At 51.0% G+C, this 22,996-nt stretch overlaps 1 protein-coding gene across 3 annotated transcripts in view; it reads left to right on the top strand.

The window, feature by feature from the left end:
- The window catches only part of LMF1 (lipase maturation factor 1), an 81,827-nt gene that overhangs the window by 5,190 nt on the left and 53,641 nt on the right, over positions 1-22,996 (top strand). For 2 of the 3 annotated variants that reach the window (XM_059898805.1, XM_059898806.1), the window contains exon 2: positions 5,745-6,054. In XM_059898805.1, coding sequence (XP_059754788.1) covers positions 5,745-6,054 — 310 coding nt within the window. Of the gene's footprint in view, positions 1-5,744; positions 6,055-22,996 lie in introns of those variants that run through there. The other variant, XM_059898807.1, reaches the window with a different exon arrangement.

Genomic DNA, 22,996 nt, shown 5'->3' with positions numbered 1-22,996 from the left:
AGGGAAGATGTCCAGCTGTTCAGCCATTGCTAATTAGGTCCCCATGTAGTCTGAGTCGGGAGAGACAGGCTCCACCTGGGTGCGTGTGTGTGGATGTGCACACACACACAGACAGGGCTGGGTGGGCACCACTGTGGGGGTGGCCTCCACGTTACCAGGAAAGTCGGTGGCATGTGGACTTGGGCAGCTTTTGCCCAGTGATGGAGGCAGCAGGAGGGGTGTGAGGAGAAGACCAGGGGAGCCCTCCCTGCTGACCCTCTGGTGTCCGGTGCTCTGTCTTTATTCATGACATCCTGGACATCTGCTGTCATGGGGGGATCAGGTCTCAATTTTCTTCCTGCAGTTGCAGTGAGCCGCACGTAGTATTCAAGAAACATTTGCCTTTAAAAACAAAACAAAACTATTAACCAAGCTCCAGACCTTATTGGTTTTCCACCAGCACCCCTTCCCATCCGGTGTCCCCGCGCTGCGATAGCCGTCATGGCTCCTCTGTCCCCTCTGGTCTGCAGCAGTCTCTGGACTTCCCTGGCTCTTCATGACCTTGACAGTTTTGAGCAAGTCTGGTCATGTGTTTGGTAGAATGTCCCTCAAATTGGGCTTGTCTGGTGTCTTCTCGTGACTGGACAGGTTCTGGGTTTGGGGAGAATCCCACAGAGGAGAGGTGCCCTTCACATCACGGGTGATACTGACCTGGATCACCTGGTTGAGGTGTGTCTGCCAGGTGTCTCCTCTGTCAGGTTCTCCTTTTTCCGTCTGTTCTCTGTCCTCTGGAACCCAGTCATGGGGTCCAGTCCATGCTCCAGGGACCCCCCGAGGGGGCATCTCCACATGTTATTTGGATCTCCTCTGTAAGGAATTTATTTGGCAATTGTCATATTTGTTTACACTGTGGGTTGTGGTCCAGCAGTGTTACTCGTGGTATCAAATTGTCCGGCTCTGGTCAGTGGTGGTTCTTCCCAGTTGTCTCCCGTATCCCTGTGACATGCCTCCATTCTTTATTTTTCGAGAGCTTCCTTACTTTGTGGTACTACAGGATGCTGCAGGCTCCTTTCATTTCCCAGCCCTAAAACCAGCCATTTCTCCAGGAGCCCTCGTTCCTTTTATTGGAGAGTGGTGTTAGGAACCCAGATCTGGGTGCTGTGCTGAGAGTGCCCATTGCTACTGGGGTGTCACTGCTTCCAGACTCTTAGCAAACAGAGCTGTGTTACATATGTGGGTGTGCTCACTCACATATGGTCATTTCTCTGCATATCCATTTGAATGTATATTAGGGTAAACATGAATTCTCATTGGCATCTCCGATTCTCATCCAATACGTGGGGTGTGTGTTGGCCTTCCCTTCTTGCTTATCTGGAACCTCCTTCTCCACTAGTGAGAAATCTTGCCCCACCATCCCCCATGGTTTATTTGCTAAACCCCAATGCACATGCAAAGCAGTCTTAGAATTGTTCGCCTACCCCCAATTAGACTCCGGTGTTTCTATACAGTTACTTTTGTCTTTGTCCTTAGTTTTTACTCAGAACAATTTCCAAAGTTTCTTAGGCCAGCCCTCCCTCTTTCCTTGCATTCAGTGTGAACAAGTTATACATTTGTGATGAGTTTGATTCATTTGTCACAGTCTGCATTCCATCCTGGCATCCCCTGACCTCCTGGCTGGGTTGTTTTGATAGTTTATATACATTAAAGTTCATTTTTTATGATGTACAATTATGGGTTTTGACAAATGCATAGTTATCCATCACTCTAGTACTGTACCAGAATAGTTACATCTCTTGAAAATTCCCCTGTGCACGTAATCGGCTTCCCCCTGCAGCCCCTGGCATGCTCTGGTCTGTGTTCTGCCCCATGGTTTTGTCTTTTCCAGTGTGTCAGATGAATGGAATCCTACAGTGTGTAGCCTTTGGGTCTGGGTTCCTTTACTTAGTAAAATGTACTTGAGGTCTTTCCATGCTGTTGAGTGAATCAACATTCCGTTGATATTCTCTCTGAATATCATACCATTTTATGAACGCACCACAGTTTTTATCCATTCAGGCTCTGAGGGACATCTATGCTGTTTCCAGTTTTAGCAATTATGAACAAAGCTCCTGTAAACATTTGCATGCAGGCTTTTGTGTAAATGTAAGTTTTCAGTTCACTTGGGTGAACACGTAAGAGTGTAATTGCTGGGTCATATGGTAAATCTATGTTTAACTTTATAAGAAACTGCCAAACTGTCCTCCAGAGTGACCGTACCAGTTTGCATCCCACCAGCAATGAATGAGAGTTCCTCTTTTTCTGAATCCTCTGGAGCATTCGGTATTTTCAGTGTTTTGGATTTTGTCTGTTATGATAGGTGTGTGGTGATACTGCATTGCGTTGTTTTTTTTTAAAGTTTAAAAAATTTTTTATTTATTTATTTATTTTTGACTACGTTGGGTCTTTGTTGCTGCACCTGGGCTTTCTCTAGTTGCGGTGAGCGGGGGCTACTCTTCGTTGGGGTACACAGGCTTCTCATTGCGGTGGCTTCTCTTGGTGCAGAGCACCACAGGCTCCAGGCACGTGGGCTTCAGTAGTTGTGGCTCGCGGGCTCTAGAGCGCAGGCTCAGTAGTTGTGGCTCCCGGGCTTAGTTGCTCTGCGGCATGTGGGATCTTCCCGGACCAGGGCACGCACCCATGTCCCCTGCATTGGCAGGCAGATTCTTAACCACAGCACCACCAGGGAAGCCCCTGCATTGCGGTTTTAATTGGCGTTTCCCCACTAACAAATGATATTAAGCATCTTTTATGTGCTTATTTGCCATCTGTGTGTCTTCTTTGTATGAAGCAGATGACTTTCAGTATCTGTTCAGATCTTTTGCCCTTTAAAAAACTGGGTTGTTTGTTTTCTTGTTGTTGAGTTTTAATGGTACTTTATTCTGGATTCAAGTCCTTTATCAGATATGTGATTTGCAGGTATTTTTCCCAGTCTATGGCTTGTCTTTTCATTCTCTTAAAAATGTCTTTTACAGAGCAAAAGTTTTTCATTTGATAAAGTAGAATTTATCAGTTTTTTCTTTCATGGATCATGCTTTGGGTGTTGTATCTAAAAACTCATTGCCAAACCCAAGTCACATAGATTTTCTTCTATATTTTATTTTAGAAGTTCCATACTTTTATGTTTTACATTTAGGTCTCTGGTCCTTTTTGAATAAATTTTTGTACAAAGTGTGAGTTATGTGTCAAGGTTCATTTTTTTGCATATGACGCCTAGTTGTTCCCAGCACCGCTTGTTGAAAATACTGTCTTTCTCTGTAATTGTCTTTGCACCCTTGTCAGAAATCAGTTGACTGTCTTTGTGTAGGTCTACTTCTGGGCTCTCTAGTCTCCCATTGATTTATGTGTCTGTACTTTTGCTAATACCACACTGTCTTGATTACTGTAGCTTTGTAGTAAGTCTTGAAATTGGGTAAAATGAGTCCTCTAACTTTGTTCGTTATCGGAATTATTTTGGCTATCCTAGTTCCTTTGCTCTTACATATACATTTTAGAATCAGCTTGTCAATATCTATGGAAAAGCTTACTGGATGTTTTGATTTAGATTGCATTGAATCTATAGATCAAACTGGGGAGAACTGACATCTTAATAATGCTGACTCTTCTTCCAATTCATGAACACAATGAATCTTTCCATTTATTTCGATCTTCTTTGATTTCTCTCATCATGTTTTGTAGTTTCCCACGTACGGATTCTGCGTATATCTTGTTAGTTTTTTATCTAGGCACTTTTTTTGGTGGCTATTGTAATATTTAAACATTCAGCTTACAGTTGTTCATTGCTGATATATAGGAATATAATTGACTTTTGTATATTGGTCTTGTATTCTGTGACCTTCTTAAACTCACTTATTAGTGCTATGAGGGCTTTTTTTTTTTTCTTCTTTCTTTTTTGTCGATTCTTTGGGATTTTCTACATAGGCAGTCTATTAATAGAGATAGTTTCATTTCTTCCTTTCTAACCTATATACCTTTATTTCTTATACTTGCCTTATTGCACTAACTAGGATTTCCTGTACAGTGTTGAATATGAGTAATAAGAGAAGAGATAGTCTTGCTTTGTTCCAAATATTCAGGGGAAAATATTCAGTCATTAATCTTTAAGTACGATCTTGGCTGTAGGTTTTTCATAGTTACGTTTTATAGACTGATGAAGTACCCTTCTATTCCTAATTTGCTGGAAGTTTTTTTTTACCATGAATGGATGAATTATTTCATGTACTTTTTTGTGGGTCTGTTGATACTATCTTATGGTTTTCTGATTTAGTTTGTTAGTATGGTGATCACATTGATTGTTCTTTTTTTTAAATTATTTATTTATTTATTTATTTGGCTTCCTGGGTCTTAGTTGTGGCACTTGGGATGTTCCTTGCTGCGTGCGGGATATTTAGTTGCGGCATGCAGAATCTTTTAGTTGTGGCATGCGGGATCTTTTAGTTGCGGTATGCAGGATCTTTAGTTGAGGCGTGTGAACTCTTAGTTGCAGCATGTGGGACCTAGTTCCCCGACCAGGGACAGAACCCAGGCCCCCTGCATTGGGAGCGCAGTTAGCCATTGGACCACCAGGGAAGTCCCCATGGATAGTTTTTTGAGGGTTGAACCAGCCTTGCATTTCTGAGATGAAGTTAGCTGGTTGTGATGTATTATCTTTATTTCTTCTTTTGTGAGTTTTGGTAGTTTGCGTCTTTCAACTAATTCGCCTATTTCATCTAAGTTGTCAAACTTAAGATCTTAGAGAGATGTATAGTATTTCTGTATTATCTTTTTACACCTGTGGGATCTGTAGCAGTGTTCTTTTTTTGATCCCTGATATTGGTGTCTTCTTTCCTTTGCTTGGTTAGTCTGACTAGAGTTCTAACAATTATATTGATTTTATTGAAGAACCAACTTTTGGTTTTATTGATTTTCTCTATTTTTTTCCCCTGTTCTCAATTTCACTGATTTCACCTCTTTTTAAAAATGTCTTTTCTGGGCTTCCCTGGTGGCGCAGTGGTTGAGAATCTGCCTGCCAATGCAGGGGACACGGGTTCGAGCCCTGGTCTGGGAAGATCCCACATGCCGCGGAGCAGCTGGGCCCGTGACCCACAACTACTGAGCCTGCGCGTCTGGAGCCTGTGCTCCGCAACAAGAGAGGCCGCGACAGTGAGAGGCCCGCGCACCGCAATGAAGAGTGGCCCTCGCTCGCCGCAACTAGAGAAAGCCCTCGCACAGAAACAAAGACCCAACACAGCTATAAATAAATAAATAATTTTTTTAAAAAAAGTCTTTTCTGATGCTTGTTTTATATATAATTTACTCTTTTTTCTGATTTCTTAAAGTAGAAGTTTAGATTTGAGGCCTTTCTATTTTTCTAACATGAGTGTTTTACTGTAAATTTTCTTTAAGCAAAGTTCATTCTGGGATAGTTAACCATTTTATGTAATCAGGCACATATTTTATATAAATGTGTGTCTATTTTATATACACGTATACATTGTGTATAAGTAGATACAACACACATAGCTATGTGTACATATACACATACACTGTGACGTCTCCAGGTTGGATCTTCTAATATCTCCCCCAAGATTTTGTGAAATGCTCAGACCCCTTGAGTCCACGCTTTGATTCCAAACCACTGGTTAGACTCTGCCTCATCTTCTTGCCTAGCCGAGGCCCTGCACGTCTGAAAAGTATCTACAGAGGGCTGTAGTCCTGTTCATGTTCCTTTTGTCTTCTTTTCCTTCCAGTTGTGGCATTCTTGGTGGCCTTCCATCAGAACAAGCAGCTGATTGGAGACAGGGGACTGCTGCCCTGCAGAGTGTACCTGAGGAGTGTGCAGCAGCACTTCCGTGGGCAAGTCAGCTGGGAGACCGTGAGCTATGCCCCCACCGTCCTCTGGCTGCTGGACTGGTCTCACATGGACTTCAACCTGGATGCGCTGGCTCTCCTCGGGCTGGGCATCTCCTCTTTCATCCTGGTCTCCGGCTGTGCCAATATGGTTCTCATGGCTGCTCTCTGGGTCCTCTACACATCCCTGGTCAACGTGGGGCAGATCTGGTAAGAGGGAAGGACGGGGCACCTATAATGCAGGCGCGTGGTAACTCAGGGTTCTAAGGGTGTTACCCCTCAGAGCCCAACGAGGCCTCCTGGCAACAGGAGCAAGCAAGTGAGCTTCCTTCTTATGTTAATTTGGAAAATATCACCCTTTTAATTAGGCTGTGGTAGACACTGCTGGTCGCATTCAACCAAAATCCAGGCGCTTCCTTATTTGGGTGTAATTGCGATTCTGTTGGAAGTGTCATGGCCACACCTGAGATAGCATTGCCAGCCTCTTGTGCTGGGGGGCCATGAGATGGAGGTGGAAGCTGCTGGGTGGGCTGCTGGGAGCACTCTGGTGGTGGGGCTTGATTTGGAGGCTTACTCCTCTGCTCCTGCTCCCACCTGCTCCTTCCTTGTTCGAGAGGAACTGGTGCCAGCGGTCACAGTTCAGGCCAGCCCTGCTGGGGGGAATAGGCTCCAGTGCCGGACAGGTCAGAGGCAGCGTTGGACTCCATGGAGGGAGAGTCACATGGAAACACGGACGGGGGCATCAGTGCAGCGTGTGGCTTGGATAGGGTTGGAGGAAAATTGAGGGCCGTGAAGTACTGTGCCATGTTTGACAGTGGAGGAGGGGGTGCCATTCTTCTTCAAGTTCTGGGCTCTGGCCCTGGGGAAGAATCACCTACTAGAGGAAGCACAGAGGACTCTGTAAGAGAAGGTGAAGCCTTGAGAGAAAGCTCTGTGGGGTCGGGGCGGGTGTCTGTGTAGACATGGAGGAAGTAGACAAGGGGGTGGTGTCTGCGTGGATGAGCAGGAAGTGGAGGAGGGGTGGTGTCTGTGTAGAGGAGCAGGAGGTTAAGCACCTCTGGGGCTCCTCCTGCCATGTTCCCACCGGAGCCTTTGTTTTCTGGGAGGAAAGGTTCATTCGGTGGCCTGACATTCTTGGCTGCTGGCCCAGGTCAAAGGGGCTGGCTAGGTCCTGGACCATGACATGAATGGGTTTTAACCCAGACACCAGACTCCTTCAGTGTCACTCACTCAGCTCATGAGCGATCAGAGGTCCCCTCCCAGCTCCTGTCGTCTGGCCCTGGTCCCCGAGCAAGTGTGAGTGACACTCAGTGTGTGAGCTGAAGGCACCTCTCCCTGTCCAGTCTACGGAAAAGAAGGCTGACGTCTCAGTCACCCTGGCTCCCCTCCCTGCTCCTGGGGCCTTCATGTTGATGTTGAACTGTTGACCAGCCAGCACCCTGGTAGTCAGAGCCAGAATTTATTCAGAGACTTTGGGAAACTTCAGTGCCCTGGTATTGTGGTGTGAGCTGCATGGATCAGAAGAAACAGCCATGGGCGTCGGTTACCAGGTTTTGCAGGGGTCACCAAGTGGGTGGCAACATCGTACTGTGGTGGTGCATCCTGTGTCCAGTTCCATAAAGAAACTGTGTGGGTTCCTAGACAAATGATATTTACATCTGATTTATGGCATTTTCTTTTCTGAAGGCCCAAGCAGTGAGGGTGGAAATAGGGGCTGGCTCCCGGTAGGTGGAATGTGCCTCGTGCCCATCAGGCAGCTGTGAGGCTCGGGAAGCGTCCTTCATTCCTGTCTGCTCCTCCCCACCTGGGATTCACGGGTGCTGCCACCACGGGCTGTCTGACCGCCTCGGCGGCCACAGGCATTCACTGCCCACCTCTAGTCTCTCTGGTCAGTGGATGTTTACAGCACAAGAGGACTCTAGCTGGGGTTGTCTGTGATGTCTAAAAGGCTGCTGTTTCTTGGCACGTGTGATTTAGCGCATGTCAGAGGAGGGAGAATTCTGGGTATGTTTGTCCCGTTTTAACAGCTGAAGTTACAGAGATTGGGAGCACAATGCCCGGCTCCAGTGTCCTGCTCAGAGGACGCACCTGTCTGTAACACGGGGCTCGGGACGTACTGAACCTCGCCCAGCAACCGGGAAAATCGTATCCACTGTCAGTTTGGGTTTTTCTTTTTATTTATTTTTGGTTGCGTTGGGTCTTCGTTGCTGCTTGTGGGCTTTCTCTAGTGGTGGCGAGCAGGGGCTACTCTTCGTTGCAGTGCACAGGCTTCTCATTGCAGTGGCTTCTCTTGTTGCAGAGCATGGGCTTTAGGCATGCGGGCTTCAGTAGTTGCAGCATGTGGGTTCAGTAGTTGCGGCACGTGGGCTCTAGGGTGCACGGGCTTCAGTAGTTGTGGCACACGGGCTCTGTAGTTGTGGCTCACGGGCTCTAGAGCGCAGGCTCAGTAGTTATGGCGCATGGGCTTAGTTGCTCTGCGGCATGTGGAATCTTCCCAGACCAGGGACTGAACCTGTGTACCATGTGTCAGCAGACAGATTCTTAACCACCGCGCCACTAGGGAAGTCCCTCCACTGTCAGTTTTGTTTTGTTTTGTTTTTTAATAAATTTGTTTATTTTATTTTTGGCTGTGTTGGGTATTTGTTGCTGTGCATGAGCTTTCTTTAGTTGCGGCGAGTGTGGGCTACTCATCGTTGTGGTGCATGGGCTTCTCACTGAAGTGGCTTCTCTTGTTTCGGAGCACGAACTCTAGGCATGCGGGCTTCAGTAGTTGTGCTCGTGTGCTCTAGAGCGCAGGCTCAATAGTTGTGGTACACAGGCTTAGTTGCTCAGCAGCATGTGGGATCTTCCCAGACCAGGGCTCGAACCCGTGTCCCCTGCATTGGCATGCAGAATCTTAACCACCACGCCACCAGGGAAGCTCCTCCACTGTCAATTTTAAACAGTAATTTCTAGTCACATCTAGAATGTGTTGGTCAGGAAGATTTTTGAAAACTGGTCTGAGTACACATGGCCAAAAATAGTCTTGTATTTTTTCAGTGGAAAAGATGTTCTGCTCCCTTCCACTTGGATGTGTTTAAAAATGTGATTTGAATTAATTTAAGCTCACTCAAGGAAAATAAAATAAAACTGTTTTCTCAGAAATGACACATGAGGGCTTCCCTGGTGGCGCAGTGGTTAAGAATCCACCTGCCAATGCAGGGGACATAGGTTTGAGCCCTGGTCTGAGAAGATCCCACATGCCGCGGAGCAGTTAAGCCCATGCGCCACAACTACTGAGCCCGCACTCTAGAGCCCATGAGCCACAACTACTGAAGCCCGCGTACCTAGAGCCTGTGCTCCACTACAAGAGAAGCCACTGCAATGAGAAGCCCGTGCACTGCAATGAAGAGTAGCCCCAACTCACTGCAACTAGAGAAAGCCCATCCGCAGCAACACAGACCCAACACAGCCAAAGATAAAATAAATAAAATAAATAAATTTATTTTTTTAAAAAATGACAGGAGATGTTTTAGGTGAAAAATGTAAAACAAACAAAAAAAAACCTGTCAGTGGAGACCAGTGGATTATTTACCGCGTTCTTGATGCCAAACGTCTGTGTTCTCAGCTGAACTGCAGGCTGCTTGCTGTGGCCCACGTGTGGGGCCCCAGGCGAGGCTGGGCAGGCCGCTCGATCTGGAAGGTGTCTCAGGTCACCTTGACTCGGGGCTCCCTGATGGATGATAGTTTCCAGGTTGTCAGAGTGATGCTGGAAACTTACTGGGAGAGTGAGGCCCCCTTAAGTGGAAATTGGGCTTTCCTTTTCTTGATGCCCCAGCATGAGAGTTAGACACACTCTGTTTTTTCACGTCCCATTTATTCTAAGTTGAGGGAAAAGGATATCTCTTTGGGGTGAGATCCTCAGATAATGGACACTGTTGATTGGATGTCTTTCAAGTGTCATCCAGCTTAGTGGCCTGCAGTGGGGACAGGAAGCCCCCATGGGGCGAGGAGGCACCAGGCAGGTGCACGGGGCACATCTTGGCCGGCACCGAGGCCCCTGCCCTGGGGTCCCGTGGTGGTGGCTCGGCGCCTGCCCAGCCTGGCTTGTGTGCACTATGGCTGCTGCTTCACTTGAAGCCTTGCTCACTCCCTTCTCTTAAGTGGGTGTCCCCTCTGCTCCTGCTGACCCCAACTGGCATCTGTGATGAAGCCCCAGCGTTGGAAATGAACGTTCTCAGCAGACCTGGGATGCAGCGTTGCTGCCAAGCGAAGCTGGTGGGGCCCCACGTCGATGTCTTGGGCGGAGTCAGGCAGCCTTCCAGACAGCCTGCTTGTCCTGGGATCCTGGGACCGTGCCCGCCCTTCTCCCGCCCTCCTGACATGGTCCTAGTACATGCGCGGTGAGGCTAGCAGGAACCTGATGAATCCACTTCATGGCGGCAGTGGTCAAAGATCTTCGTTTTGGGGAGAGTGGCGTTAGTCATGCAGTTGGTGCTTTGTAGGGTGATGACCCAGGTCCTCAGACTTGGGAAGCGATGCTTTCAGAGGAGCCAGAAAAGACTGGTGTTATCAACTGCTTGTCTAGTGGTGGCAGGAGGGAGAGCAGGATCATAGTGTTCCCACCTTGCAGCAGGAACAAGGGAACCGAGACAGGGCCAGCTGGGGTGGTCTGCCCCTGGGTGAGGGTCCGGCTCTCTGGGGTCCTCTCCTGGAGCTGCACCCTGGAGGCGGCGCAGTGCATGGGTAGGCTTGGGGCCAGCCATGGCCATGCTGAGACCCAACCCTGACCCCATAGACACCCGGGCTGTGTTGTTGCCTTAGCTGTGTCCCCAGCTCCACAAATCAGCACGTCCACACTCGGCCTGTCCCCCAGGTGGGACCATGGGGAGACCTGGGACTTGTTCGTGACTCTTCCTGCTTCCCCCGTGTTTCATCAACCTCCACATCCTCCTGATTTCACCTGCAAGGTATCTCCGGAACCTTCCTCTGCTGCCAGCACCAGTGTGGCCCTGAGTCCATGGTGGCTGTCAGCTCTGCCCCTCACACGCCCTGTGGTTTGTCAGGGACACATGTGCCAGCTTCCTCTGGGTTTCTGCTGTTCCAGGCCCGGCAGTTAGAAGGCGGTACTTTCACATGTGGGCAGATCTAAGGGGAGGACCACAACCGCCCTCCCCACCTGCCCCACCTCGTCTTGAAGAGCAGGGCAGGCATGGTTTTGGGTTTTCAGGCCTTGGAAGCTGGGCACTGTTGCCTCTAGACCAGGGCTGCTGTCAGGCTCCTTTCAGGGAATGGGAACGACTCCCACGGCCCGAAGGAGGGGACCCCGTAGGGTCAAGGTGCCACAGACTCACAAAGCGGGCCAGGCGGGTCGGAGCTATGGGGTGGGTGAGGGAGTCCTTGGACTTCGCTGGCCGGAGGGAGGAGAAGGAGGAGCGGATGCACTGCCGTCGTGGCGTTTCCTTAGGCTGTGGTTCTGTTCTGTCTGGGTTGGTTGAGAGGCTCTGAGAGAGGGTGCAGCAGGCAGCAGGGGCGCACCTTCCTGACACCTGTCGTGTCTTCCGGACATGGGAAGGAGACGACGCCAGACGGTTCTTCAAGACAGGAAGCGAGGCAGAGGCTTGGCGCCCGGGGGCTGGACATTTGGGGGCCTCCCTGAGGACAGTGCTGCCACCGAGAGCGGGCAGTAAGAAGCCCACCAGGCCAGCAGGTCCCTCAGGAGAGGTGCAGGGCCGGCCCAGGGGGCCCAGAGTTTCCAAGGACACAGGTGTGGCCGCGCCGCATGGCTTTGGGATCACACACTGCCCCCCAGAGTCTCGATCAAGCGTGGCGGGAGTAGGTTCTGATTTAATGGTGCCTGGGGACTGGGTGACAGCAGGAGTCATAGTCGTCCCCGAAGGGCAGACAGCCAAGGCCAGCTCCGTGACACGCTTGGTTCCATGTCTGGGTTTCATAGAGGAGGCCTTGCTGGCAGAGGGCGCAGCTCTGGCGGGCAGGACAGGGTGGGGGTTGGCCAGGCGCTGGGTCTGCAACAAGGAGCTTTGGGCCAGGCACATCAGGTGCAGGGCGAGTCTGTCCTGTTCTGGCCAGAACTTGAGTTCACCTCCTTTGGCCGTTGCCAGAGCCCCCGGGTGTTGCACTCACAGGAGGGGAGCTGGGCTGGTCTCGAGGTGACGGCTGTTCTATGCGTTCTGTTTGCGGGGTTGGAGGCAGCTCTCCTGACAGGTGCAGATGTTGTTGCTGCCCAGCTACCTCGACTTTTCTTAATTTCACAGACTTCGTTTTTAGAAGAGTTTGAGACCTACTGAATTACTGCAGAAGCAGTGCGGAGTTCCTGTGTGCCCCACTCCCAGTTTCCCGTTATTATCCTCTACATTAGACGGTGCATTTGTCACACTTAACAAGCCAGTGTTGACACTGTTGTTCATTCACCTCTTCTCAGTTCTTCCCATCCCGGGACCCCATCCAGGCCCCACAGACATCTGGTTGCCGCATCTCCTTGGGCCCCCCTGGGCTGGAACTGTGGCTCAGACGCCCCTGTTCTGGACGCCTGGACGCTGTTGAGGAGGACTGGTCAGGGGTTTTGTAGAATGTCCCTCCGGCGGGATTTGTTTGATGTTTTTCTCATTGTTGACGTGGTGATGGGTTTGAGAGGAAGACCAGAGGTAAAGTGCTGTTGTCGACACATCGGATCAGGAGTCTCTGCCCTCAGCATGACCTGTCTGCTAACGTTGCCCTGACCTCTGGCCGGGGTCATGCCTATCAGGCATCTCCACTGTCCCAAGTCTCCACCTTGTCCTCATTGGAGGTCATCACAGCACAGTCCACATACGGAGGGGGTGGTGGTGTCAGCCCCTCCTTGAGGGGGGCACACACACGGTGACATGGGCTCTTCCCCACAGGTCTCTCTGGCATCCCCGTGTTTACTCAGTCATTGGCCAAGTCGCCGTGGGCTGGAGCATGTTTATTGGTGCCCTGGGTGCCCGTCCTCTTGCTCTAGGCGTTGAAACATCTTGGGGTCAGTGACACTGAAGAGAGACAGAGCCAGAGCTCAGTGACTGTTGTTGCGTGAAATGTGAGTGACCTCACGGAAGACGGACCGGCCCAGTGCTGTCCTGCTCAAATGACATCGGAAGCCCGAGTAGTCCCTTCTTCAGTTTCTTCAGTTACTATCAACTTTCCCCAAAAGTTGGATTTCTGGTTCTGTTATCCGTGCTTTGCTTTGGCAGGAATCCTAAAGGGCTTCTTTGTTGCTCTTAAGGATGGCCGTGTGGCCGTCCTTTCCTCTTCCCACCTTCCCGGCCCCCACAAAGAAGAAAGGATTATCTCTAGAAACTTGGAGCGAGGTTGGGGGCTCCGGAGGTCCCTTCCTGCAGAGGAAGCCGCCTTGGCACTTTCCTCTGGCAGAAGGGACAGAGTATCAAGTTCAAAGAGTGCCGGCAGCAGATGCCCGAGGGCTGCAGAGGTGTGGGGGGGACCCCTGCATAGCGGCCGCCTTCGGACTGTTGAGGATGAAAACTTTATTTTGGCCTTAAACGCAGTTGATGTCCACGGCTGCCCCTGCCCGTAGCCCCAGGTGCTTTTAAGGGTGTAGATAGATTTGATGTGTAGAAATGAATTCCTGCTACGGTTTTGCGAGGTCCGGGCAGCAGCATGGTGCCGTTTCCGCCGTGTGGCCGTGCGGCAGGGCCCTGTCCCCTGGGGAAACCCCATGTCCTTGTCGAAGTAGTGGCTCACCGCTGCCCACGGTCATCGGACACTGACACGGGCCTTCTCTGCTCTCTCAGACGGTGCCAAGACGTGGCGGGTCCCAGGACAGACCGTGTTCCTGGACTCGGGGCGGGGGGCAGTCACCCATTGGCTGCATCGGTCGGGCCACCGCTTCACCCCCTCTGGCCTTTCTGTCCTGCCCTGCTTCTGTTCAGCCGTCTCCACGTGGCACTCATGGGCACAGCTTGGAAGAACATGCTTTATCATGAATTCCCATACACCTGCTTCCCGAGTGGGCCTTCGAGAAGCACTCTGTGCCAGGCAAGAAAGTGGGAGAATTCTACAGATTCACAGCTGCCCCTCCACAGCCAGGGGAGAGCAATCTAAAATATTTATCCAGGGCTTCCCTGGTGGCACAGTGGTTAAGAATCTACCTGCCACTGCAGGGGACACGGGTTCGAGCCCTGGTCCGGGAAGATCCCACATGCCACGGAACAGCTAAGCCCGTGCGCCACAACTACTGAGCCTGCGCTCCAGAGCCCGCGAGCCACAACTCCTGAAGCCTGGGCACCTAGAGCCCGTGCTCTGCAACAAGAGAAGCCCGTGCACCGCAACGAAGAGTAGCCCCCGCTCACTGCAACTGGAGAAAAGCCCGTGCACAGCAACAAAGACCCAACACGGCCAAAAATAAATAAATTAAATAAATAAATCTTTTTTAAAAATTTAAAAAATAAGAATATTTATCCATGATGCCTTCTTACAAAGTGAAAAATCGCTTGGAACTGCTTTAGTTTTCTAATCAGAGGATTTCTGTAAAACAGGAGCCTCGCATAGAGGTCGCTGGGGTGGCTCAAGGCCGAGGGCTGCAGACATGGGCGCGAGGAGGCCCGACACACACACCCCTCCCTTCTTGGTTCTCTGGCTTCCTTCTCGTGGAGATGAGTGGTCGGTGGCCTGTGGGCCACCTCTGAGCGGGGGAGGGCCTGTCACTAACAGACAGTTGGAGGTAAGGCGTTAATACAGACCATTTGGGAGCAAAATCTGGAACTCTTAGACCAGGGAGGACTTGAGTTTCTTTAAAGAACAAAACAATAGACCATCCCCCAAAGTAGTTCCGTGGACGGCCATCGCTTCTAAAATAAGTTCCAGCTGTTAAAAATATAATAAAAGCTGTAAAAGTCTAATGAATACTTTTTAACTTTTCATGTAATTAGATATAACTGCCTATATTTTAAAATCTTATATCAAGCAGCCTTGAAATTTAAAATTCAAAACAGGTGAAGTTACGAGAGAACGCATTTCCAAATGCCCTCAGCAAATGTGACAGCAGTGATGCCACAAGCCCGTCGCCGGTGTCCACGGGGACACGGTTCTGGTGGCCAGGCTGTGGGCGGGAGCTGGGCCAGGCCACCTCTGTCCTGTTAGCTTTCAGTCTCTTCCAGTTGGTTCTGATGAAAATGTAAAACATCCATTGTTTGTGAGGTTTTAAAAGTCAGCCCCTTCCCTTTTCTCTGCTCACCAAGGTTATTTATTGGGATAATTTACTGGGTAAACTTATTTCTCGCATTAGCCAGTGTGTGCACTGGCTGTTCATAGGTTTTTATTATGGAAACTCAGAATCCTGCTCAGAAGCAGAGGGAGTAACACAGAGCGCTCAGGCCCATGTTCTATGCTCGTTCTGTCCTCGCTCCTCCGTGCAGCTTTCCCTGTAGGAAGCCAGCATCTCTCTGGGTGGGATTGTTAAAACGCCCTTACTCAGTGAGGAAGGGCCCTGGCCTCACTGTGTTCTTTATTGCCTGGCCTGCAGGGTCTGTGTCCTGCCTTCTCAGGTGGGAAATTGCTTCGTGTGGGAAACAGGCAGTCAGGGGGCCCTCCTCGCGCCCCCACACCCTGCCCTTCCCTCCCCTCACTGGGGGCTTCCAGCAAATCTCAGACTTTGTATCGTTTCACTCACACCTCCTTAATCAGACAACTTTTTTTTTTTTTAACATCTTTATTTACAAACCATAAAATGTAATCATTTAACACGTGCAAGAACAATCACCATCTGCCTCTAAAACATTTCATCAGCCTGGGCCTGCGTCCTCACCCCCTGGCACCCGCTCTTGCTTCCTGTCTGTGCCGACATGCCTGCTCCGGCTGCTTCACACGGATGGAGTCACCCCACGCGGCCTCCGTGTGCAGCTGCCGTCACCGAGGAGGCGCTGCATGGCTCATCCACAGCGTAGCTGGGACTGCTGCCTTGCTCCTTTCACTCCTCATGATCACTTGCAGAGTCAGTTAGAGACAGTTGTGTCCTTTGTATTCTGGGGTCCTCCTGGTGGGTGTTGTGTTAACTTGGGCAGAGTGACGGGCAGAGGATTCACAGGTGTGAGGAATGTGTTCTGGAGCCACTGCGATCCCAGCCAGGGCCACTTGTGTTACATTGTGGGGTTCCTTTCCATGACCCGGGGTCCATACACATGTTTGTGCTTCCCGGGAATGCGTCCTGGAAGCCCTTGTGGGCGAAGACCCCCAACTCCCTCAGGTTCCACAGGGAAGGCATGTCTGACACATCCTCCATTTAGGGTTGCTTTTCTAATAACCTGTGCTCGTGATAATGGGATGTCCTTTGAAATTAAAGATTCTAGGGTAGGACATTTTCATGATGTTTGAAGGAAATTATTTACTGCAGTAAAACCAAGTACAGTTGACCTCTGAATACGTGGGTCAGAATTGCGTTGAGTCCACTTCTACCCAGGTTTCTCACTAAAACCTATGAGAAAACCACTCAACCTGCAGTGAGAGGGCCGATCTAAAAAAAAACTCCACTGCAGAAGTAATAGCCCGCCTAAATGCCAAATTGTTCAAGGGTGAACAGTATTACATTTACTTTTCCAAACAAGTTTATTGATACCCTGTTGTGGGCGTGGCCCTATAGTGTGATTGTACAGTGGGGCAAATAGGAAACACTCCTGTCAATGACAGTTACCTGGGTACCTAAGGCATGCACCCCAAGTTCAGTAAACTAGGACAGGTCTCCCCTCAGCTTCACCTCCACTCAGACACCTCAGAGCATATCTCCCCTCAACTTCATCTTTACTCAGACACTTGAGGGCAGGACTCCCTTCAGCTTCACCTCCACTCAGAGAGCTGATGGCTGGTCTCCCCTCATTTTTATCTCCATTCAGATGCCTGAGAGCAGGTGCCCCCTCAGCTTCACCTCCACTCAGAAACCTCAGTGCATATCTCCCCTCTTCTTCACCTCTACACAGACACCTCAGGACAGGTCTCCACTTTAGCTTCACTTCCACTCAGACACCTGAGTGCAGGTCTCCCCTCACCTCATCTTTACTAAGAGACCTAGGACAGGTCTCCCCTGACATTTATCTCCACTCATACACCTGAATGCAGGTCTCCCCTCAGCTTTACCTCCACTCAGGGACCTGAGGACAGGTCTTCCCTCAGCTTCACCTCCACTCGTACACCTCTGCACAGGTCTACCCTCATTTTCACATCCACTCAGACACCTGTGGGAGGGTCTCCCCTCACCTTTACCTCCATTTAGACCTTAGAGGGAAGGTCTCCATCACCTTCACCTCAGACTGGAAACCTGAGGGTGTATCTCCCCTTAGCTTTCTCTCCACTGGGTCACCTGATGGCAGGTCTCCGCTCACCTTCATATCCACTCAGATACCTCAGGACAGGTCTCTTCTCACCTTCATCTCCACTCAGAAACCTAAGGTCAGGTCTCCCCTCACCTTCACCTTCACTCAGACACCTGAGGGCAGGTCTCCCTGCACCTTCATGTCACTCAAACATCTGAGACCAGGTCTCCCCTCAGCTTCATCTCCACTCAGACTCCTCAGGACAGGTCACCCCTTAGCTTCACCTCTACTCTTACACCTGAGGTGGCTTTTCCCCTAACCTTCACCTCCACTCAGACACCCAAGTACAGGTCTCCTCCACTCAGTCACCTGAGGGCAGGTATCCCCTCAGCTTCCCCTCTACTCTGTCACCTGAGTGCATGTCTCCCCTCACTTTTTCCTTGTACCTCAGTAATGTGACCTCTGTAACTTGTCCCCGTTCTGTTTGGAGACAGTGTGTTAATCTTTCTTTAGTGGGGTAAAATGATGCTTAAATTAGAAGTTTTTGGTAAAGCCGTTCTAAATTAATACATTCTTCCCCTTCTGTCTTTCAGGTATTCATTTGGTAAGTGGCAGACACTTAGGATAGCCTACCATGTTAGAGGTAATCTAGGGTATGTATCTTTGCACGTGTCCTGGCTTCTCGTGCTGGCGTCTCTCGTTCTCTGTGGTTGCACCGTCTCTTTCTGTTAACCCATTTGCCCTTGACCTGCATCCTCAACCACGGCCTTCCACCAGATGGGGGACTAATGCCACTGTCATGCCTCCATCTGTCATGCCCTCATGTGCTGACATCTGTTTTCATACTGGTGATGGGCACCCAGCGGGGTGTCCCAGGACATTGTCATTGGTTGTACCCTTCTGGTGACGGAGGGGCTTGTGGCATGAGGACTGCAGTGTCCTGCAGGCCTGCTCTCCACTCCCAGGCGTCCCCGGGGACACCCCACGCAGCGCAAGTTTCCTGGGTGCCCCACAGGCTCGGGTTTTGCTTGGTTCTCTGCAGGGAGAGTTCAGGTCCCACCCGTGCTCTGTGGGCAGCGCCACCCCAGAGGCTCCCGAGCCGGCAGAGGCGCAGGGCTCTGGGCACGTGGCCGGGAGTGGTCAGGTGGGCTGAGCGTGCGGCTGGTCTCAACCCCGAGGCCTCTGGGCGGCCCTGGGGACATAGCGGGTTTGTCGGTTGACGCGTCTTAAGCGTCCTCCTGGGCTCAGGGAGCAGAAGCAGGGGCTCCCCGGGGCACCAAGATCCATGTTGGGTGGGATGGGAGCCCAGTGCCCTCCCACCCCTCCTGCTCCCACGCTGACCTCTCCCTCCATGCACGGTAGGCAGTCGGGGTCCAGGGCTGCCCCCCTCACTGTCTCCGCCTGGCTTCTGAGGCGCATGCCCCCTGTATCAGAGGTCACTGTCTTCGCGCTTCATTCCTTAAAGGTCATTCCCTTACCAGCTGTGCAGGGTCTCCTGTGACAAGTATGATGGGTGACTTGGAGCTTGTGGCCTAGACCAGGGGCTGGAGGCGGGATTCCTTGACTGTCTCACAGTTATTACATCAACAAGAGGCAAAGCAGCGCATAGCATTTGTTTTCAGTTCTGTTCGGAGGGGACTCTGGGTGAGGAGAGGCCGTGTGAACACAGAAGACCGTGGTGCCCATCACCATGCACTCTGCTGTGCACTTTGGAGGCCACTAGTGTTGCAACTTTTACTTTAAAAAATAGGTCTAAAATTCTGTGCCCTGTAAGTGTGGCCTGTTTCCTGCTCCCCTGCAGGAAGTGTGCTTTTTGATATTTGCGAGGTTGGGGCTGGGAGCCTTTTTCAAACTTCATGCTGGTCCCTGTGTATTTGAAAACCATGCAGGAATCTGGCAGGCCCGGCTTAGCTGCGGCTTCCGGGAAGGGCTTTCTGGTCTTCTCCCCCAGGACGAGGCTGCTCTTGGCCCAAGGCTGAGTCCTGTGGGGCTCTAGGCGGGGCCATAGGGAGGTAGGCTCCAGGAAGGGATTCCCCTCTGCCCGCATGTGCTCAGGTCAGGGTGAGTGAAGGGTCACCTCAGTCGTTTTCTCCGGGCCGACCTGTGATTCCCTCCAAGTGCTTCTGCAGAGTCCACGCTCAGAGGCAGGCCCCTCCCAGGCCTGGGCAGGCAAGAGCGCCAGAGGGACAGGGCAACCCACTGGAGGACGGGTGATGCACGCTGGCCAAGCCCAGGTCGGGGTCTCCTCGGCTCCGGCTCTTGGCCATCTCCCAGGGTCCTCACGCCCAGGCAGACAGACAGACAGACAGACATGGGGATGCTGGTGCTTTCCTGAGGCCTCACTCCTTCTTTCATGGCTCCTGAGGCCTTGGGAGTGTTTTGTAACTTCTTTGACTTAATTTTATCTTGAGGGACCTCAGTATGTGCAGATGGTGCCTCCAGGTGACCTCCAGGTGAGGACCTTCGGGTGATGACCTCCTGGCAGGTGACCTCCAGGTGGTGACCTCCTGGCAGGTGACCTCGAGGGGATGACCTCCCGGCAGGTGACCTCCAGGCACCTCCATCCCTGTCTCCACTTTTCAGCACTGAGATTCATCTGTCAGGAGCCTTGCTGTCCCGACAGGCACAACATAAGTACGTTTGATTCACTCCTTAGGAGTTTTCTCTTAAGGGACATATTTCCCTATTTCTCAACTCTGGTTGGGAGGGAGGGGGAAGAGGGAATTTTAAGGAAGGATTCCGAAAGGCTCCATGCCCAGGATGTTCCTTTTGAGGATAAGTGTTCACTGTTTTACTGCAGGCCCGTCAGGCTAAGAATTGGACATTTAGGGATCCTTGGTTTTATTGAGAAGCTCAGTGGATGAATTTTTGATTTAGCCTAACGTGAAAACTAAGTGTCAGCTAGTGCACAGTCTTCCTTGGGACTGGGCAAGTGTTGGGGTCCCGCCTCAAACTGCAGGGTCAGGGAACAGGACCACAACAGAGACGGTGAGGGCTGACCACTCGGATTGTGCCATGTGAGCCGGGAGCACACCAGGTCCTCTCGGCAGGTGCACGGAGTGGGTCGCAGCGTTTAAAATAAACACGCCTAGGCTGCGGTGGCCCGTGCGGGTGAGGCCGGGGAGGCGGGGCAGGCGAGCAGCATCCTGGGCAGGTAGGTGTCTGGCAGCTGAGCTGCTGTGCAGTGGGGCCACGCCTCCTGTGCGGGGCGTGGAGAGCCTGGGCTGCGGGCGGGACGTGAGCAGACAGGCTGTGTTTAGGTCTGTCACCTGCCGCCATACCTTGGTGCCGTGCTCTGGCCGAGTGGGCCACCCTCACTCCTGTGTGTTAAGTCTGTTTCCAGGCAGGTCGAGGGCAGGTCAGATGTTTACGCGGCCTGGACCCCCAGACCCCACGTCCCCTGTCACAGCCGCACCTCCTGCCAGCTGTTGCAAATTAAATGCTCCCTGTGACCTTTACCTCTCTTAAATTCATGCTTTGAAAACAGCTTAATGAAGGGGTTACTGGCCCAATTGGAAGTTTTTATTAAAACCCATTGGTGCTGGAGTGGAGCCTGCCTGCAGGAAGCGATTAGCCAGCCTCATGGCTCAGAGCTGCCTTGGCCACAGCAGGGCCACCAAACCATTTCCAGACCCTCACCGGCCCCGGCTCCAAGCTTTGCCTGGTTCTCATATCCTCCACTTTAATTCATGGTTCATCTAGTTCTCCCCCCAGCCCCATGTCCAATAAAGCAGTTTCTTGTGATTAAATTATTCCCGTCATCAGAGGCAGCCGCAGCCGCCCCGTCCTGTGAGCTCACCAGGCTGCAGACCCTTCCGGGGAGCCTGTCCCTGCTGACCCCTTCCCGACCCTCCAACCTGCCCCCTGGAATGTGAGCTCTGCTAGGCAGTGTCGGTCTTGATCTCATGTCTTGTGTTCTTCTTAGAAAGGACAGAGAGCCTGGGTCAGGTGACTCTCAGGGCCGCCATGTGACCCAGCAGAGGTGGTCATTTCCAAAGTGAGAGAAACAGGCGCCATTAGTATTCTCACTGTGAGTGGCCCCTGGTGACCCTCCCCGCTGGGGGCTCTCGGCGCCCGCCTGCCCCCTTTGGTCTGAGTCTCCTCCTTGGTGTGGGCCGGTGTGGCCTTGCTCTTTCCTCTCCATCCCCCTCCCGGTCATGGGGAATGCAGTGCAGGAGACGTGCTGCCCAGAGGTCACTGTCCATTGCTGGAGGGGAAGGAGCAGCAGGTGAGGGGCTGGAGCCGGGGGAGACTGAAGGTGCCATCCCCACGGTAACCACCTACCTGATCATGCCTTCCTTACCCTGGAGCCCGCTCGGATCTGCACACAAGCACAGACCAGGCGTGCCGTGGTATATGCATTTCTGCCCTTCTCTTTTTTTCACTTGGTAATATCCAGTGAAAATTACTTAGTGGAACCTAAAAGAAAATATATTTTAAAGACTTTTTTCTTGTTCACATGATTATTAACACTTTGCTTGTTCTAAATTTTTCCCATCTAGTTACCCGTTTCTGCTTCTAAAACAGAATGTGCAGAATTCTAGAATACCAAAGAAGCATTTTGTGGCTGTGATTCATATTTCCAGTCCTGAATCCTTTTGGGGGTGTTTTGTCTGGAATCTTCTAAATAACCTTTTATTTTTATTAAATTGTGTAGATGTTGGACTAGCATTGCCTTTTCAGTTCACAGTATAATTAATAATGACAGCATCGCAGTTGACTGTGGAGGCTCCTGGGTGCCAGCACCCTGGCCATTGAAGGCAGGTTCATTACCACCCATTTTCCAGAGACTTGCTGTTAGTCCTGCAGCCCAGGGTCTGCCTGCTGGCCAGCCGCCCTCCTGCTCATGCCCTGGCCTCACCACTCCCCCAGCCATGGTGCTGCCTCGACTCTCCTGTGATGCCAAGTGCGTGTTTGGCTCCTCCCTCCCCCCACATCACAGTAGCCATATGGGTCCTTTCAAAGAACTGGCTTTATTTATCAGATTTTTAAAAAATGTGTTCTGGCTCATTAAATTTTACTTTTTACAGGTTGCTTCCTCCTTCTGGGAGGAAGGGGTTTAATATTTTCTAAGATCTTGAGTTGATTAACTCATTAATTGTCCATTCTTCTTACCTGCAAATGAAAGTATGGAGAGGGGTGATCACTCCCCTCTGAATGTGTCCCTGGCCACCCTGGCAGCTGACCCCAGTGTCCCCGACAGTGGCAGGTAGTGTAGTTTTATAACCTTCAGATGCTGCTGCCTCTTTGTCCCAAGTGCCGTTTAGAGAAGAGTGTCAAATGCTTAAGGTTTTATAGGTTATCTTTTGTTGGTCAATTTCTGATTTTATTACACTACGGCCAGATAACATGGCCTAAAGATTGTTCTTTTTTTTTTTTTTTTTTAATTTATTTTATTTATTTATTTTTGGCTGCATTGGGTCTTCATTGCTGTGTACTGGCTTTCTCTAGTTGCGGCGAGCGGGGGCTACTCTCTGTTGCAGTTCGTAGGCTTCTCACCGTGGTGGCTTCTCTTGTTGCAGAGCACGGGCTCTAGGCGCGCGGGCTTCAGTAGTTGTGGCTCACGGGCTCTAGAGCACAGGCTCAGTAGTTGTGGCACACGGGCTTAGTTGTTCTGCGGCATGTGGGATCTTCCTGGACCAGGGCTCGAACCCGTGTCCCCTGCATTGGCAGGCGGATTCTTAACCACTGTGCCAGCAGGGAAGCCCGATTGTTCTTTTAATTATTATTTTTTTTAAGTTAGACATGAGAGTAGATTAGAAATTCAAGTTGTATTACACAGCTTCTAACAAAAACAGCTTCCCTTCTTTTACCTGCACTCACCCCATCCTGTTCTCAGGGTAACTCCTTCATCTCCTCAAGCAGTTCTGACTAAC

This window comes from Balaenoptera ricei, chromosome 15 (genome assembly GCF_028023285.1).
Source record: "Balaenoptera ricei isolate mBalRic1 chromosome 15, mBalRic1.hap2, whole genome shotgun sequence".
NCBI lineage: Eukaryota > Metazoa > Chordata > Mammalia > Artiodactyla > Balaenopteridae > Balaenoptera > Balaenoptera ricei.
The sequence above is the reverse complement of the archived record's forward strand: the minus strand, read 5'-3'. Positions and strand labels throughout refer to the sequence as shown.